The 15,163-nt window shown below is 46.9% G+C and overlaps 2 protein-coding genes across 5 annotated transcripts in view; both read right to left on the reverse strand.

Annotated features, from left to right (window-relative positions):
- Positions 1 to 1,259: 1,259 nt before the first annotated feature.
- RCE1 (Ras converting CAAX endopeptidase 1) lies at positions 1,260 to 4,488 on the reverse strand. Of its 3 annotated transcripts, XM_060607361.1 has the most exons (8): positions 4,193 to 4,488; positions 3,954 to 4,056; positions 3,777 to 3,860; positions 3,446 to 3,524; positions 2,751 to 2,918; positions 2,551 to 2,622; positions 2,217 to 2,279; positions 1,260 to 1,932 (listed from the first exon to the last, which is right to left on the reverse strand). In XM_060607361.1, exons 1-8 carry the CDS (start codon positions 4,375 to 4,377, stop codon positions 1,697 to 1,699), a joined length of 990 nt encoding a protein of 329 aa, XP_060463344.1. In that variant the 5' UTR covers positions 4,378 to 4,488; the 3' UTR covers positions 1,260 to 1,696. The 3 variants fall into 3 exon arrangements, with proteins under 3 accessions (XP_060463344.1, XP_060463345.1, XP_060463346.1); XM_060607362.2 differs by lacking the exon at positions 2,217 to 2,279; XM_060607363.2 differs by lacking the exon at positions 4,193 to 4,488 and having other exon boundaries at positions 3,777 to 3,856.
- Positions 4,489 to 4,514: 26 nt separating this feature from the next.
- The window catches only part of TOP6BL (TOP6B like initiator of meiotic double strand breaks), a 96,563-nt gene continuing 85,914 nt past the window's right edge, over positions 4,515 to 15,163 (reverse strand). For both annotated transcript variants that reach the window (XM_078433717.2, XM_078433716.2), the window contains exons 14-16: positions 8,284 to 8,359; positions 4,770 to 4,957; positions 4,515 to 4,672 (exon numbers count right to left, since the gene is read on the reverse strand). In XM_078433717.2, the coding sequence (XP_078289843.2) occupies positions 4,607 to 4,672; positions 4,770 to 4,957; positions 8,284 to 8,359 (330 nt within the window). In that variant the 3' untranslated portion in view covers positions 4,515 to 4,606. The remainder of the gene's footprint in view (positions 4,673 to 4,769; positions 4,958 to 8,283; positions 8,360 to 15,163) is intronic.

Below are 15,163 nucleotides of genomic sequence, written 5' to 3' on the forward strand. Positions count from 1 at the left end.
CATTCCCATAAGCAAGCTCTCAGGAGAATCGGTCACCTGCAGGGGGTTTGGCAACCCTGCATGTATCACTGCATTGCTGCCCACCCCCAACCTCCACAGGGGAGGTGACGATGGTGAGGTGAAATGGGGGTGCTGCGTAGTTCTGAGCAGTAGCATGAGGAAGGGGAGGAGCAGAGCTCGGATCTCCCAACCTTCAGGGGACCAGGCAGGTAGTATGTCCCCAGCACTCTGCCAACCCAGTGCTCCTCAGGTACCACAACCTAATTTGGGGGGCAGCTTTGGGCTTCCTCCTCTTTGGACACCAAGATCCCAAAGGTACCCTCTGAAACAGCCCCACACCCCATCTGCCTCCCCAACAGCTGCTACACAGGCTGGGAGGACAGGAAGGCTCTCCACAGCAAGGCAGGTGTGTGACTATCAAGATGACTTTTTAGATCCAGATGAATGTCGTTTAGTCACAGCCAAACTGGGGGTGCCTGGGGAGTGACTGCACATCCATTTCCTTTCAACCACCAGCCTCAGGGAACAAGACTTGGGACAGCCTCCTTGAGTTTAGAGTGGGACCTGAAAGTATATCCTTTCAAAAATTAAAAAATCCCAGGGGCAGGGGAATGAAAATATGAGAACCATTCTAAAAAGAAGATGATGGGCAGGTACAACACTAGAAGAGTCTAAGAAGCTTGACTTACATTGTTGTTTGGCAGGGTCCTTGCTGTTCTCAGGGCTGCAGCCTTTGTTCTGAGTTCCTCTAGGGACGAGACAAGCAGCATGGTGGCAGAGACCCAAGGCAGAGAGAGCCAGGAAAGCCTCTACTACCCAGGTGACCATGAGCTGGTTCCTCTACCATTTTGGACCTGTTATTTTCTCCTGTGTAATGTGAGGCTGGTAGACTTTGGGGAGGTCCTGGTAGAGGCCCCACAGTCGACCCTCTGCTCTCTCAGAGGATACAGGTTGGAGACTCCATCACTGAGGTCATGGCCCTAGGTTCCATCCCCTGACCCTAGTAGCCAAGGCACAGGCCCCAGGATGAGCTGAGTTCACACCTGGTACCTGCAGTCCCAGAACCCCACGTGCTACAACTTGGGGCATGGCTAAGAAAGGACGAAGGCAGCCAGAGGGGTCGACCCCATCCTGTCCTTCACTTCAGGGAACTGTGCCTCCCAGGCTGACCCGCCCAGTGGTCAGTGTCCAAGGTAGCCAAGACAGGTGGTGGGCACCTTCACAAGACCCCAAACAGATTGATTCTCAAAGGTCCAAGGCCATGTTACCCAAGTTAAATCTCTTTAGTATCTCAATACAAAGTCCTGATGCAAAAAGACAATGAGAAAACCCTGGGAAGTTGGGGGGAGGGATTTTGTAAATTCCACCCCCGAGCAGCTTTTCAGAGGCAGAGGGGGGAAGAGGAGCTCAGAAAAGCAGCAGTCCAAAGTGAGGAAGGGAGTGTACGGCTCCTGGGACCTGCCCCTTGTCCCCTCACTCCCAGCTGCTCCTCAACCCCCTTTGGAGAGGGGTTGCACCCTTTGGATATCTGCTCCTTTCTCTTGGTCCCTGGGATTCAACTAGCTCTGGCTTCAATCCCCTACAAAAATTCCTGAGATCTCGGGGACCCCAGCCAGCTCCTCCCCTGCAGTACCCCTTGACAGGGAAGGGCTGGGGAGCCCGTGAGAGTTCGTAGGAGCATGTACGGGAGCATGGGTCAGGAGCACAAGGGAGCCTCTGAGTCTCCTGCCCGTTCCAAAAGCACACAAAGGGGAAGGCTGCCGTAGAGCTTGGGGTCCGTGAGGGGCTGGAGCAGAAGCAGGAAGAGTCCTACACCCAGGGCATAGCCTGCCAGCAGGGGCCGCCTCTGCGGATGTTCCAGGGCTGCGCAAACGGCAGGAAAGCCCATGTAATTGCAGAAGGAGTGGCAAAGAACCGGCCCAATCAGGTGTCCTAGGGAGGGGAGACAGAGTAGCTCATGGAGCAGCCCCACCGCCTCCCAGGGCCAATCACCCACATCCCTGAAATAGGAAGTCAATGACCGCCCACACACACCACATGGCCTCTGCTCCCTTCCACCTCTCAGACTTCACCAGACTGAGAGCCCTGGCTCTGCCTGTTTCAAACACCACAGTAGAAGAAACCTGTCACTCCTACAACAAACACAGCATTCCCATATTCCCACCCACTCCTGTGGGCCCGAGTCCCCAGGGACCCGTGAGAGACTGAAGACCAACCTGTGCGGATGAAGAGGAAAGCAGTGTAGGCGCCGAAGACAGCTGTGTAGGAGAACTGGAACGCTGGAGACGGGGAGGCCTCGAGTGACCACACCTGCATGCTCTTCCAGTCCCAGCACTGCACACCCATCAGCCAGAAACCTCCCCTTCCCCCTGAGGGCAGTGGCTGCCTGCCCCAGCACCTATGGCTGTCCTCTACACCCCAACTCCCATGGCCAGGGGCCCTTCCAATACTACATCCCTCTGTTCCCAATTCTTCCTCCAGAATGGCTATGAGGGACACCCCTACACACCCTAACCCAGGACTGCCCCAGGCAAGCTTTCTAAGACTCACCTGCAGACAAGAAGATGCTCCCCACACTGCTCTGGCGGAATCGAAGCTGCTCAAAAATGTGGTGAAAATGGGCTGGAAGGAAGGCGAGAACCAGGTCACATTCCTCTATGCCTGCCTTGTATGCCACACCCTTGCCCCAAATCCCATTTTTGGCTCTCATGCTGGGAACATCTCAACAGAACCAGGTTAGGCAAACTTACCAACTCCAAAGAAGAGTGGGCAGGTGAACACGGCAGGGCCCAGGCCCGTGCATGGTGCTAACATGGGCAGCATACAGGCCCGGAACACCAGTTCTTCTGTCAGGGGCGCAATCACTTGGTTCCGCAACCAACGCATATCCGTGAGGCAGCGGGCCCAGGAGCGAGGAGCTAAGGAAGGGATTCAGGACCAGTAATCAGTGACAGGGTATGGAACAAAGAACTCCTAGAGGCCCCAGGGGACTCTTCTCCCACAGCCTTTTCCTTGACAAACTCAGACATCAATACTCCTGAGGAGACATTTAAGAGTCAAGCTTTGTTATCACACGCAGTATAAAACAACGTCTCGAGAACTGGAAGAAAAGACATGAATAGCTGAAGCAAAGTATTTCGGTAGTAAATTCTGGAAACATCAAAACCAGAACCCAAGACCAGCTCTGGTTTGAGGAAGCCAAAGATTAGGGGAGGAAGGAACAGCGCATTTTAGTCCACACAAAGTACTGCTGGGGGTTCCTAGGAGCCTCCTTGGATTTCAGAAACCAACTCTTACAGGTCATCTGTTACATGTTCCCATTTTACTGATCTGGAAACCAATAACATCTCCTACATCTCATGTCCAGGACTCACTATGAGGCCACTTATTCCCTTTCCCCACTGTGCTGGGCCGCCTGCTTTTTCTCTCAGCCCTTAGGACTCACCTAAGACAACCTTCAAACCATCTGCCAGGTCACATGGACAATCCATAGAGAGCTGCATCAGTGGGCCCAGGAAAAGGATCTGGGGACAAAAAAGCAATCACAGAAATGGTTTAAGCCACAGTCCCACTACCCTAACCCAGAAGAGAACTCGTAAGACTTAAAGCTTTCTATTCTTAGCCAGGATGTCCCACTCAGGCATACCCAAGGGCCATCTCAAAATTTCTGTCGCCCATCAGTCAAAAGATGGACACACACACACACACACACACACACACACACACACAGAAAGGAACGTCATGCTAACAAATGGAAAAATAAAACAAGTACTCACCATGGTCAGCAGCAGGGGTAGCAGTGCTGCTGGGAAAATACCCTCCAGCCTGAAGCCCATCAGGGTGAGCAGGGATGTGCCTGGCTGAGCCACAGGAAAGGAGGCATCAGTCTTGCTCTCTTCTCTCAGACCCCTGAGATCCTCCCCCTCTTGCCCTCTGCCCCGCCTCCTTCGCACCTGGATGCCTGTGAGTTCTCTCCAGAGTAGCACGCACAGAGGCGAGAGGCTGGACACCACCAATACACTGGTGAAACGCCGCTTGATGACTGCAGGGTGGTCCCTACGGAGAGGGCAGTAAGTTCAAGGGCCCACAGCCTCCTCTGGACAGCGCGGCCCCGCCCCCGGATCGCCCAAGCCCCGCCCACAGCCCCGCCTCGCGGAGGCGCGGGTTCCGGCCGCGCGCGCAGCCCCCGCACCTGGGCAGCTCGCTCTTCCAGACGTAGAGGCTGCCCACGTAGGAGCAGGCGAGGCTAAGACAGGAGAACACAGACACCCAGCAGCACAGCCCAGGGCCCGGGCCGCCCAGAGCTGCTGACTCGGGCTGCCGCTCCGGCCGCGACACCGACAGCAGGCGCAGCCCATCCCCGCCCAGCGCCGCCATCGCGCCCGGAGCCGCGGCGCGCACCAGTGACGCGATCCCGCCGCCGCTCGACCCGCGCCTGCCGCAAGTGCAAGTGATGTCATCCGGCAGCGCGGGAGCCCCGCCCCTGACCCCGCCCCCGACACTGAAGCAGAAGCTGCGCGCGCGGAGCAGGTTTATTGAACAACAGACAGCACGCTGCCCCGGCAGCTACCGGGCGGGCGTGGGCGCATGGGGAGATCACCCTAGCTTAGGGCTCAGGGCCGGGATCCAGCCACTCGGATAGATTGGAGACCTCCTGCAGCCATAGCGAGTCCTGCGGGAGGAAAGGAAGCTCGGGGTGAGGACCCATCGGCAGCGGCCGTCTCCGCCTTCCCTCTGCTCCATCACCTGCGCGGCCCTCGCCCGGTTACCTCCAGGCCGCCCCCGTGGCTCGCCCTGCTTCCGCTAGGGGTCGGGAAGGCCCCTGCAGGCGCTGTGTGGCACGCGGCGGCCTCTAGTTGGCTCGGGGCCCTGGCAGAGTGGAAAGCCTGCGTCTCTTCCATGCCCCGCCGGAGGCTGCCCCTCTTGAGCCTCTTGTTTTCCACTTGCTCGCTGGTTCCTAGACGAAAACAAGCCCACTTACCTTACGCCCACGGCCCAGTGCTAGAAAGATCCTTGGGGCTGAAGACACCTGGGAGAAGGGAGGAGCTGGTCCCGGCTCTCTTAGCCCTCCCATCTCAAATTCCTTTCATCAGGTCTGTCTGGATCAAAACTCGGCAGCCCCGGTCCTACAGGGCGAGGCTGCAGATTGGTTTCCATCCTCACTTGGGTCTTGCACCCACTCATTCTTTATCTGCACAGATTCCTCGTGGAGTCTGCACTATCCAGCTCCTCCCTCCCTGCCAAGCTGTGATCCCCCTGCCTGAAAGTCAGCCTCACCCCTCCCTTCGTAGCTCACACTGCGTTGAGCAGTGCCCACTGGCACCCTCCCTACCATTAACTGATGCACTTGTGCAAATTTAAAGGGAGTTTGGATCCATAAATTCTTTCTGAGCAGGTCCTGGGAATGTAGCTCAATGAACTGCTCCCTGGGTAAAACTCACTCATGCTAGAAGGGATTCAGAAGTGTGTACAAAGCCCAGGGATAGAACACGGAAAGAAGTTGTTAACCATTCCTAGAGGTGGAGAAAGGCTTCCCTGAGATGTCTCAGCTGGGTTTTAAAGGATAAAGAGAAATATGCCAGACCAACAAGGAAGAGGAAAGGAATTCCAGGTGGAAAGAGGCAAATACCCAAAGGCATTAATTAGTATCCTCCATAAAATGCAAAAAGGGGGGGGGGGGGCTCCTAGGAGATGAATCTGAAGGGGTTAGTACGAATCAGAGAAGACTTAAGGACAGGGATTCTTACTGTAGAAAGTGGGCAGGGAAGAATTTTAATAAGCACTGGAGATACATTGTTAATTTGTATCTTAGAAAGATTATTCTGTCAAAGGTGTTGGCTAGAGTCAAATTAGAAGCAAGAAGACTTTAAGAACCCAGGAGAGGGAAGGCAGCAGGGATGGATGGAGGCACCACTTCTGACACTAGGTGTCAGAAGTATATTCATGAGGCCATAACGACAGGTCTTGGCGACAGAATAGGAGGTGTGGTACATGATAATGAGTGGCATCTTAAGTGAATCTCACTTCAGATGTGAAAAACTGGGTAAGGAGTGGTGCTGTTAATCATGGTAGAGGTAACAACGGGACCTCCACATGGACCTGCCTAGTGAGCAGATAAATCTCCCATCTGGCACTCCAGAGAGGCCTGGGCTGGTCATGCCAACTGGGGAGTCTTGAGCCCAGATGTAAGGTTCAATGCCTGGGATGGAAGAGAGCAGCGAGGGAAGAAGTGCTCAGTTTAGGGGTGGCCTAAGGAAGCACAGTTTAGGGGTGGCCAAAGGAAGGTAAAGAGAACACTCAGAGGGAAGAATGACGTAAGTCGCAGTTTTACAGTGCTGAGTTTTGTAAATAGTTCGTGTACGGTAAAGATAAATTGTACAATTTGGTAAGTACAAAGCCTTCCCAAACAAGAGAGGCCACAGAAGAAGCAAGTGCCCTGGAGATTGGGAAGGAGAAAGGGAGAGCCAGATTGAGAACCCTGGCTGAGATGTGATGGAGAGGAATAAATGGAAGAAGTTCAAGATCATGGGAGATTTTCTTTTTAAGTAATAAGAGATTGCCCTGCTGAGAGGAAAGACCTCAGAAGGGAAACTGAAGGTGCAGAAGTGATGGCTGATGCAAGCAGATCCTGAGAAAGCAACAGGGCTAATGCCACCCCTGAGCCTAGCAGGGATGGATCCCCATGCTGATACAGTTTGGGCACTAAGTGTGAAGTAGGAGGCTAAGACAGGAGTCAGAGACTGGGTAGATTATTGAAAGAATGGAGTAGCTGCTGATGAGGCCAGAAAGATGACACAAAGGACCGATAGCTGGAGGCCACCAGTAAATGGACCATGGATGTATGGTGGCATCATCCAACTTTCAGTGATTTTCTTTAGCAGAACTGCCCATGTGGGTGGGACACAGGATTGATGGTGACTGGAGCTGCAACTTTGTAAAGCTGAGCAGCTCAAGCAGTCTTCTGGGGAGGCGAGGGGGGGTGGTTCATCAGATAATAAATGCCTAGATTTTAAGGCTTCTATTGCAGTGGAGAAAGCATAGGCTGAAATTCAGATTATTTTCCTGGAGAGCACTCTACCCAGCCTGAGTCTGGGTTGTCTCTTGTGAAAGGGGACTACTGCTGCCCATACCAAAGGGTCACTGTCAGAGGGGTTACTGGAAAAGCCTAGCATCCCCCTGGGTCCACAGAAGGTGCTGGATAGAACGTTAATTTCTCCCTTCTAAGGGAAGTACTTATTCTTTTACTCTTCACTACATAAATACTGACTTGAATGTGGTATACTTTCATTCTTTTAAATCTCCAAATCTTAATGTATAAAAATAGATTCTTTGCTTTATTATGACAGCCTTCACTGCAGGGTTCTTTCAGTAGCCAACAGCCCCCACAACATTTGAAACATGGTTCAACAGACAGAATGATTCAGGAATACCTCTCAGGCCTAAGTTTGGACATCATGCAGTATGTTGTAGTTGTGACCCTGGAAAGAGGAATTTTACCAACAAAGTATAGGTGCTGAAGTCAGTCCCCAAATTCCCAAAAGCCCAGGCTCTGTTTTGTTTGATGGTGCATCCCTGCTAGTCTTGGCTCTGGAGCCAGACTGCCTGGGTTTGAATTCTGGTTCTGCCATTTACTAGCTGTGTGACCTTGGGTGAGTCTACTGACATCTCTGTAAATGTCTCAGTTTACCTGTAAAATGAGAATAGTAACACTACATCATAAGATTGTTTTCAGAATTAAGAGCAGGTGCCTGGCACCTGCACTATCAGTTTCAGGCACCTGTGGCTAAGTTATTTCCGGCCATACACACATCTCTCTGCCACTGCTGGCTCTGAAGGCTGTGTTAAGTGTTGGAGGGAGAGGGGGAAAAGACCAGTACAATCACCACCATATCACACACAATGACAACTCCCTATAACATACATCAAGATTGAGATGGTATTCTGTACCCAGGAGTAGCTTCCAGAGCCCCAGAGTAGTAACCAAAACCAGGGAGCACAGCAGTAATGAGAAAAGATGTGAAGGAACCAACTAGATTCAGGGCCCTGCCCCTTCATTGCAGCTATCTTTAACTGTACAACGTTACTAGGAATTTCTAGTTCTATCATACCAACTTTGGGGAGGGAATGCCCCCCTGCTGCTCCAGAACACCCATAGTGGCGGTAGAAGCCGGCCAAATCCCATGATTTTGCTATGGTGTGGAAGGTGTAGTTTGAAAGCTTGAAGCCAATGTACCTTACTTCTGAGCTTTGCTCCTAGGCTCACCTGAGAAGCTGATCCCTTACCTGTAAGGAGTTCTGGACTGCTGTTCTCATGTGCATCTTCTGTGCTCTGCTCTGCATTTTTCTCTGGGAGCAGCTGCTTTAAAAATTAGAAGTCCTAAGTGAGTTTTGCAGGAACATGAACAAGCTCCAGTGAGACAAGTGTGCCTGGTGGCTTTGTTGGTCTCACAGGGCTACCCTCTCTTACCTGGAATTCCCTCTTCCTCCTTGCTCATGCGAGTCTCCCCTACCCAACCCCAATCATCAGGGCTTCCTTGTGTTAGAGCCTTTGCAGCTCATTCCAGGTACTCCAGGCATTTCCCACCTCTACCCATTTCTACCTGGCCTCTGGGTACCCATTGCCCACCTTTTCCCATTTCTACCTGACCTCTGGTAACTTGCTTACCATCTGCCCCACTCCTTGGGCTCTGAAGATGCACTGCCTGCCCTTATTTAACATTTTTATGTGTGTCTCATTTTCCACATTTTAAATTCCTTGAAAGGTAAGGTTCGCTGTGACTGCATCATTTTATAGCTAGCACAGTGTCTTGCATAGAGGTAAGTGATCTACATATAACTGACTGAAGTCAAACCTGGGAAGCCTGGCACATTTCGTCGTCCTCTGTAGCCTTTCAAAGTCCTGCCACACTTGGTTCAATTTGGATAGAGAAACAAAAGTTTCTCTAAGCTTACTAAGATCAGAACCCAATCCTAGCTTCTTGTTTTTCAAAAATACAAGTATTTAAAAACAGACACAGTCTTCGTCAAAATTAAAAACTTTTGTGCTTCAAAGAACACAATAAAGTGAAAAATCAACCCACAAGAATGGGAGAAAATATTTGCAAATCATATCTGGTAAGGGAGTTGTATCCAGAATAAAGAACTCTTGTAATTCAATAACAAACAACCTAATTAAAAGTGGGTTTGATAGAGTTGGAGACCTTTCTCCAAAGAAGAGATACAAATGGCCAATAAACCAATGAAAAGATGCTCAACATCATTATTCATTAGGGAAATGCAAATCAAAGCCACTATGAGATACTACTTTATACCCACTAGGATGGTAGTAGTAATAGTAATAAAATAACAACAATAATAATAGACAATATCAATAGTTGGTGACAATGTAGAAAATTGGAGCCACTACACATTACTGTTGGGTAAGTAAAATGGCCAGTTTGGAAAATAGTTTGAAAGTTACTAAAAATGTTAAACATAGAGTTACCATATGACCCAGCAATTCTACTACTAGATATATAACCAAGAGATTTACAAACATGTCCATCCAAAAATGTTCACAGCATTATTTATAATCGCCCAAAAGTGCAAATAACATAAAGGTTCATCAACTGATGAATGGGTAGAAGAAATATGGCACATCCATACAAAAGGATATTTACTCAACCATAAAAAGGAATGAAGTACCATCACATGTTACAACATGAATCTTGAAAATATTATGCTTAGTGGAAGAAGCCAGACTACCTATTTTGGTTCCATTTACGTGAACCAGTATAGGAAAATCCATGGAGACAAAGTAGACTGGTGGTTGCCAGGAGATGGAAGGTGGGGGAATTGGGACTGACTACAAATAGGTACAGGGTTTTTTTCTGGCATGATGGAAATATTGTGGAATTTAGTGGTAATTGTTGCACAGCACAGTGATTATATTTAAAGCCACTAAATTGTACAACTTAAAATGGTAAATTTTATGGTGAGTTATAACTCAATAAAAAATACTGTCATGTATTGTTCATTAAATAAAACTTCAACTTCTAAGTACATTCCAAGGAACACAGAATGGTAAAGATGGCCCTAACGGTGTGAAAAAAGAAACCGTACGAAGAAAATTTCCATTTTTTTCTTCGAGAGAAAGCTTTTTTTTTTTTTTTAAATTTTTTTTTCAACGTTTTTTATTTATTTTTGGGACAGAGAGAGACAGAGCATGAACGGGGGAGGGGCAGAGAGAGAGGGAGACACAGAATCGGAAACAGGCTCCAGGTTCCGAGCCATCAGCCCAGAGCCTGACGCGGGGCTCGAACTCACGGACCGCGAGATCGTGACCTGGCTGAAGTCGGACGCTTAACCGACTGCACCACCCAGGCGCCCCAGCTTTTTTTTTTTTTTTTAATGTTTATTTATGTGTGTGTGTGTGTGTGTGAGAGAGAGACAGACAGACAGACAGACAGACAGCACTACTGGGGAAGGGGCAGAGAGAGAGGGAGACACAGAATCTGAAGCAGGCTCCAGGCTCTGAACTGTCAGCACAGAGCCCGATGCTGGGCTCAAACCCACAAACCATGAGATCATGACCTGAGCCAAAGTTGGATGCTTAACCAACTGACCCACCCACATGCCCCAAGAGAAATCTTATTTTCTTACTTCATTCTTCCCTGAAAAATCTCATGTAATAGGCAAAACTTTCTCTTATTCTGAAACTAATATCACCAAGGAAATTCACATTCAGATATAAAGCTCTCAGACCTAGGGGAATCTTGTATACCCTTCATTCATCATCAGATTCCCCCAAATGAGACAGCTCTATCTTCAGGATACACCTCCCTGGATTTAACACTGTGAGACATTTAATTCCCCTCCCTGCCTCGGGAAACAGTACCTTTCCTGAGAAAATTACCTCCTTGTCACTGCTCTTATTATGGGTTTATGTTTTCAGTCACTACAGACATCTGTGACACTAGCCCTGGAGAACTACCTTGTCTATCCTTTATGGCCCACTGTCCTATGTTCCAACACCCAAGCTATAAATCTCCACTCCTGGCATGGCCTTTTCTTAAATATTTTCTATAAAACTCTAAATACATATTCTCTCATTTCTTCTACTTCTCCATAAACTATATAACAGCCATAGATGGTTTTATTCTATATTATTCAAGAGTAGTCAGCTATTCTACTTTATCAGTTTAAAAATGGAAACTGGGGAGGTGCCTGGGTGGCTCAGTCAGTTGAACAACTGACTCTTGGTTTCAGCTCAAGTCATGATCTCATGGTTCATGGATTTGAGCCTCACGTCAGGCTCTGAGCTGACAGCACGGAGCCTGCTTGGGATTCTCTATCTCTTCCCCAACCACCCCCCCCCCCTTCAAATATAAATAAATAAACATTTAAAGAAATAAAAATAGAAACTGAGGGACTGGTCCAGAGGTAAAAGAATTTGACCCTTGTAATTTTTAGCTGAAGCCACTGGGTGCCACTCTTGTGCCACTATCAAGTTATTTATCACCAAGGGGATGTTATAAGAAGGAAACAGTAATGGTCTTAAGTGCAGAAGCACAAGTTTTATTCATGAGTGCCTCTGATCACTCATCTTCCCTGGGTTATATGGTATGGAACATTCCTATACCAGTCCTATATGGTAACAATGTTACTAGGCTTTGGAACCAGGAGACCTCAGTACAAAGCCTAGCCTTGCCACTTATTAACTATGTGATTCTGGGCAAATAAGGAAAGTTCTCTAACTAGTTTCTTCATTTATAAAATGGGAAAACTACAACATATTTTGTAGGATCTTTGTGGTATTAAAGTGGAAGTCCTGGCACAGATTAAGGATCCAATAAATGTTCCTTTCTTCTAAGACCTAGGACTACTAAGACCTTGAGTTCACTAGCCATCTGCCAAATTAATTGGACTATGAATGGCCCAGAGGCTATAAGCCATCACTATAACAACAGAAGGGGGCAAAAGAGGTCAGATCATTTCCTTTTGAGAGATCACTGGGATATCAGAGAGGCCCAAGCAAAATGTCTTCACAGGCTGAAACACTTCTAGATCCTATCCATACATCCTAAGTCCTATGATAATGATGTATGCCTTACCCTGAAATCTAGGGTAAATTTCCTTATCCCTGGAAATCTGAAGATGTGGATGGCTGTAATGAGCGGAACAATGGCTCCCAAAAAAGTATGTCCAAGTCTTGAGCCCCAGAATGTGACCTTATTTGGAAAAAAAGTCTTTTCAAATGTAATTAAGGATTTCAAGATAAGATCATCATGGATTTAAAGTGGGCCCTAATTCTTTTTTTTTTAATGTTTATTTATTTTTGAGACAGAGAGAGACAGAGCATGAACAGGGGAGGGTCAGAGAGAGGGAGACACAGAATCCGAAACCGGCTCCAGGCTCTGAGCTGTCAGCACAGAGCCCGACGCGGGGCTCGAACTCACGGACCGCGAGATCATGACCTGAGCCGAAGTCGGCCGCTTAACCGACTGAGCCACCCAGGCGCCCCAAGTGGGCCCTAATTCTAATGACAGGTGTCCTTATCAGAGAGACAGGGAAATTTGAGAGACATAACAGAAAGGCCATGTGAAGATGGAGGCTGAGACTGGAGTAATGTGTCTATAAACCAACGAACATCTGGAGCCACCAGAAACTGGAAGGGGAAAGGAAGGAATCTTTCTTAAAGCCTTTGGAGGGAGCACAGCACTGCTAAAATCTTGATTTCAGACTTCTGGACTCCAGAACCGTGATAATACAATTTCTGTTGTTTTTAAGTCATGAAGTTTGTGGAAATTTGTTTGCTCAAGTTGTGGGTAACAGCATTCCAAGTTGGAGGGACATCAGCAAGAGTATTTGCAGTGAACCAGCTGAAAGGAACAGCAAATGCATTCAAGGAATGAGCTTCCTAGAAGGTACATAAAGCAATGAAAAAAGATGTGATGAAGGGAGCATTTACAGGGACTTCACTCCCATCCTCTAGCCTTTCTCGCTACAAAGCAGAAGAGGATAAGCAAATCTATGAGATGCTGTGATCCTTGGGTGTCTGGGCACCTAAACTTCCCCATCCAATCAGGCAAACTAAAGTAGGAGAGGGAGAAAAGTAGTAGAAGTACAAAAGGATCTATTACTCTCTCAGAAATGTGTAATTTTTTTATAGCAACTGTATTGGAATATAACATTTACTTAAATAAGCTGCATATATATAATATGTACAATTAGGTAAGTTTTGGCATATATATGTATTTGTGAAACCATCACCCCAATCAAGATAATGAACATATCCGTCCCCCTCAAAAGTTTCCTCTGAACTTCATAACCATTCCCTGAAACTCGTACATCTCCTATCTTCAAGCAATCATTGATCTGTAACTAAGGATTAGCTGGCATTTTGAAAAATTTCATGTAAGTGCAATCAAACAGTATGTACTCTTGTTTTTCAGGGCTTTTTCCCCCTTGGACACTACCACAACTGATCCAGTATTTTGAGGTTTCTCATTCAGCAGGGCTATTTAGAGATTCATCCACACTACTGTGTATTATCAATAGTTCATTCCTTTTATTGCCAAGTAGTATTCCATCGAATGGACACACCACAGTTTGTTTATCAATTTCCCTACTGACACTGGGTTGTTTCCAGTTTTGGGTTATTACAAATATGGCAGAAGTGCCATGAACATTAGTGTATAAATTTTTGTGTAGACATATGCTTTCATTTCTCTTGGATAAATACTTAGGAGTAGAATGGTTGGATCATATGATGTACATATTTAACCTTTTAAGCACTGCCAAACTATTCTCCAGAGTGGATGTACCACTTTAAAAAAATTTTTTTAACGTTTTTGTTATTGAGAGACAGAGACGGAGCGTGAGCAAGGGAGGGGCAGAGAGAGAGGGAGACACAGAATCCGAGGCAGGCTTCAGGCTCTGAGCTATTAGCACAGAGCCCAACGCGGGGCTCGAACTCACAAACCGTGAGATCATGACCTGAGCCGAAGTCGGTCGCTCAACCGACTGAGCCACTCAGGCGCCCCAGTACCACTTTTTATTCCTACAAATAGGGTGTAAGAGTTCCAGTTCTTCCACATCCTTGCCAATACCTGGTATGGTCAGTCTTTATTCCAAGCAGGTGTGAAATGGTGTCTCATTGTGGTTCTGACTTGCATTTCCCTAATGACCAATAATTTTAAGCATCTTTCTCAGGTGTTTATTTGCTGTTTGTGTATCTTCTTTTGTGAAATGTATGTTCACATATTGTGCCCATTTTAAAAACTGGGTTGTTTTCTTATTCTTGAGTTTTGACAGTTTTAAAATAGTCTCAATAGTCTCAAGGTTTTCAACTGAAAATTAAATCTCTTTAATAGAGAACTACCAGGTATATAGTGCTATTTCTTCTTGAGTGAACTTTGGTAATTTCTTTCAAGGAATTTGTCCATTTAATATAAGTTGTCAAATTTATTGAAGTAAACTTTGTTCATAATAGTCCCTGATAATCCTTTTAATATCTGATGTTACCTCTCTAATTTCTGGTAGTAGAAATTTGTGTCTTCTCTCCTATATCTTGATTAGTCTGGCTAAATGTTTATCAATTTTATTAATCTTCTCAATGAACCACCTTTAAATATCATTGATTTTTGTTTTTTTTTTCTATTATACTGACTTTCACTTTGACTTTATTATCTAATTTCTTTTGTTTAATTTGCTCTTATTCTAGTCTAAGCTGAGATCATTGATTTAAGACTTTTTTCTTTTCTAACATAGGTATTTTTCCAAGTACTGCTTTAGTGATGTCTCAGGTTTGATAATTTGCATTTCCATTTAAGTTAAAATACTTTTCCAATTTCCCTTTTGATTTTGTGTTTGACCCATGGGTTATTTATATGTGATGTGTCATTTAATTTCCAAATCTTTGGAGTTTTCTAGATATCTTTTTTTTAAGGTTTATTTATTTCTGAGCAAGAGAGGGAGGGAGGAGGGGCAGAGAGAGAGAGAGAGAAAGAGAGAAAAAGAGAAAGAGAAAGAGAAAGAGAGAGAGAGAGAGAGAGAGAGAGAGAGAGAGAGAGAGAGAGAGAGAGAATCCTAAGCAGGCTCTGCTCAACATGGGGCTCAAACCCATGAACTGTAAGATCATGACCTGAGCCAACATCAAGAGTCAGATGCTTAACCGAGCCAC

This window comes from Panthera onca, chromosome D1 (genome assembly GCF_046562875.1).
Source record: "Panthera onca isolate mPanOnc1 chromosome D1, mPanOnc1 haplotype 2, whole genome shotgun sequence".
Lineage (NCBI taxonomy): Eukaryota > Metazoa > Chordata > Mammalia > Carnivora > Felidae > Panthera > Panthera onca.

Excerpts from the sequence above, each read along its gene's own strand:
- RCE1 (XM_060607361.1), bottom strand. The coding sequence starts at position 4,377 with ATGGCGGCGCTGGGCGGGGATGGGCTGCGCCTGCTGTCGGTGTCGCGG. Across the intron at positions 4,057-4,192 it reads TGGAAGAGCGAGCTGCCCAG|GGACCACCCTGCAGTCATCA; the intron begins GTGCGGGGGCTG and ends CCCTCTCCGTAG. Across the intron at positions 3,861-3,953 it reads GAGAACTCACAGGCATCCAG|CCAGGCACATCCCTGCTCAC; the intron begins GTGCGAAGGAGG and ends CCTGTGGCTCAG.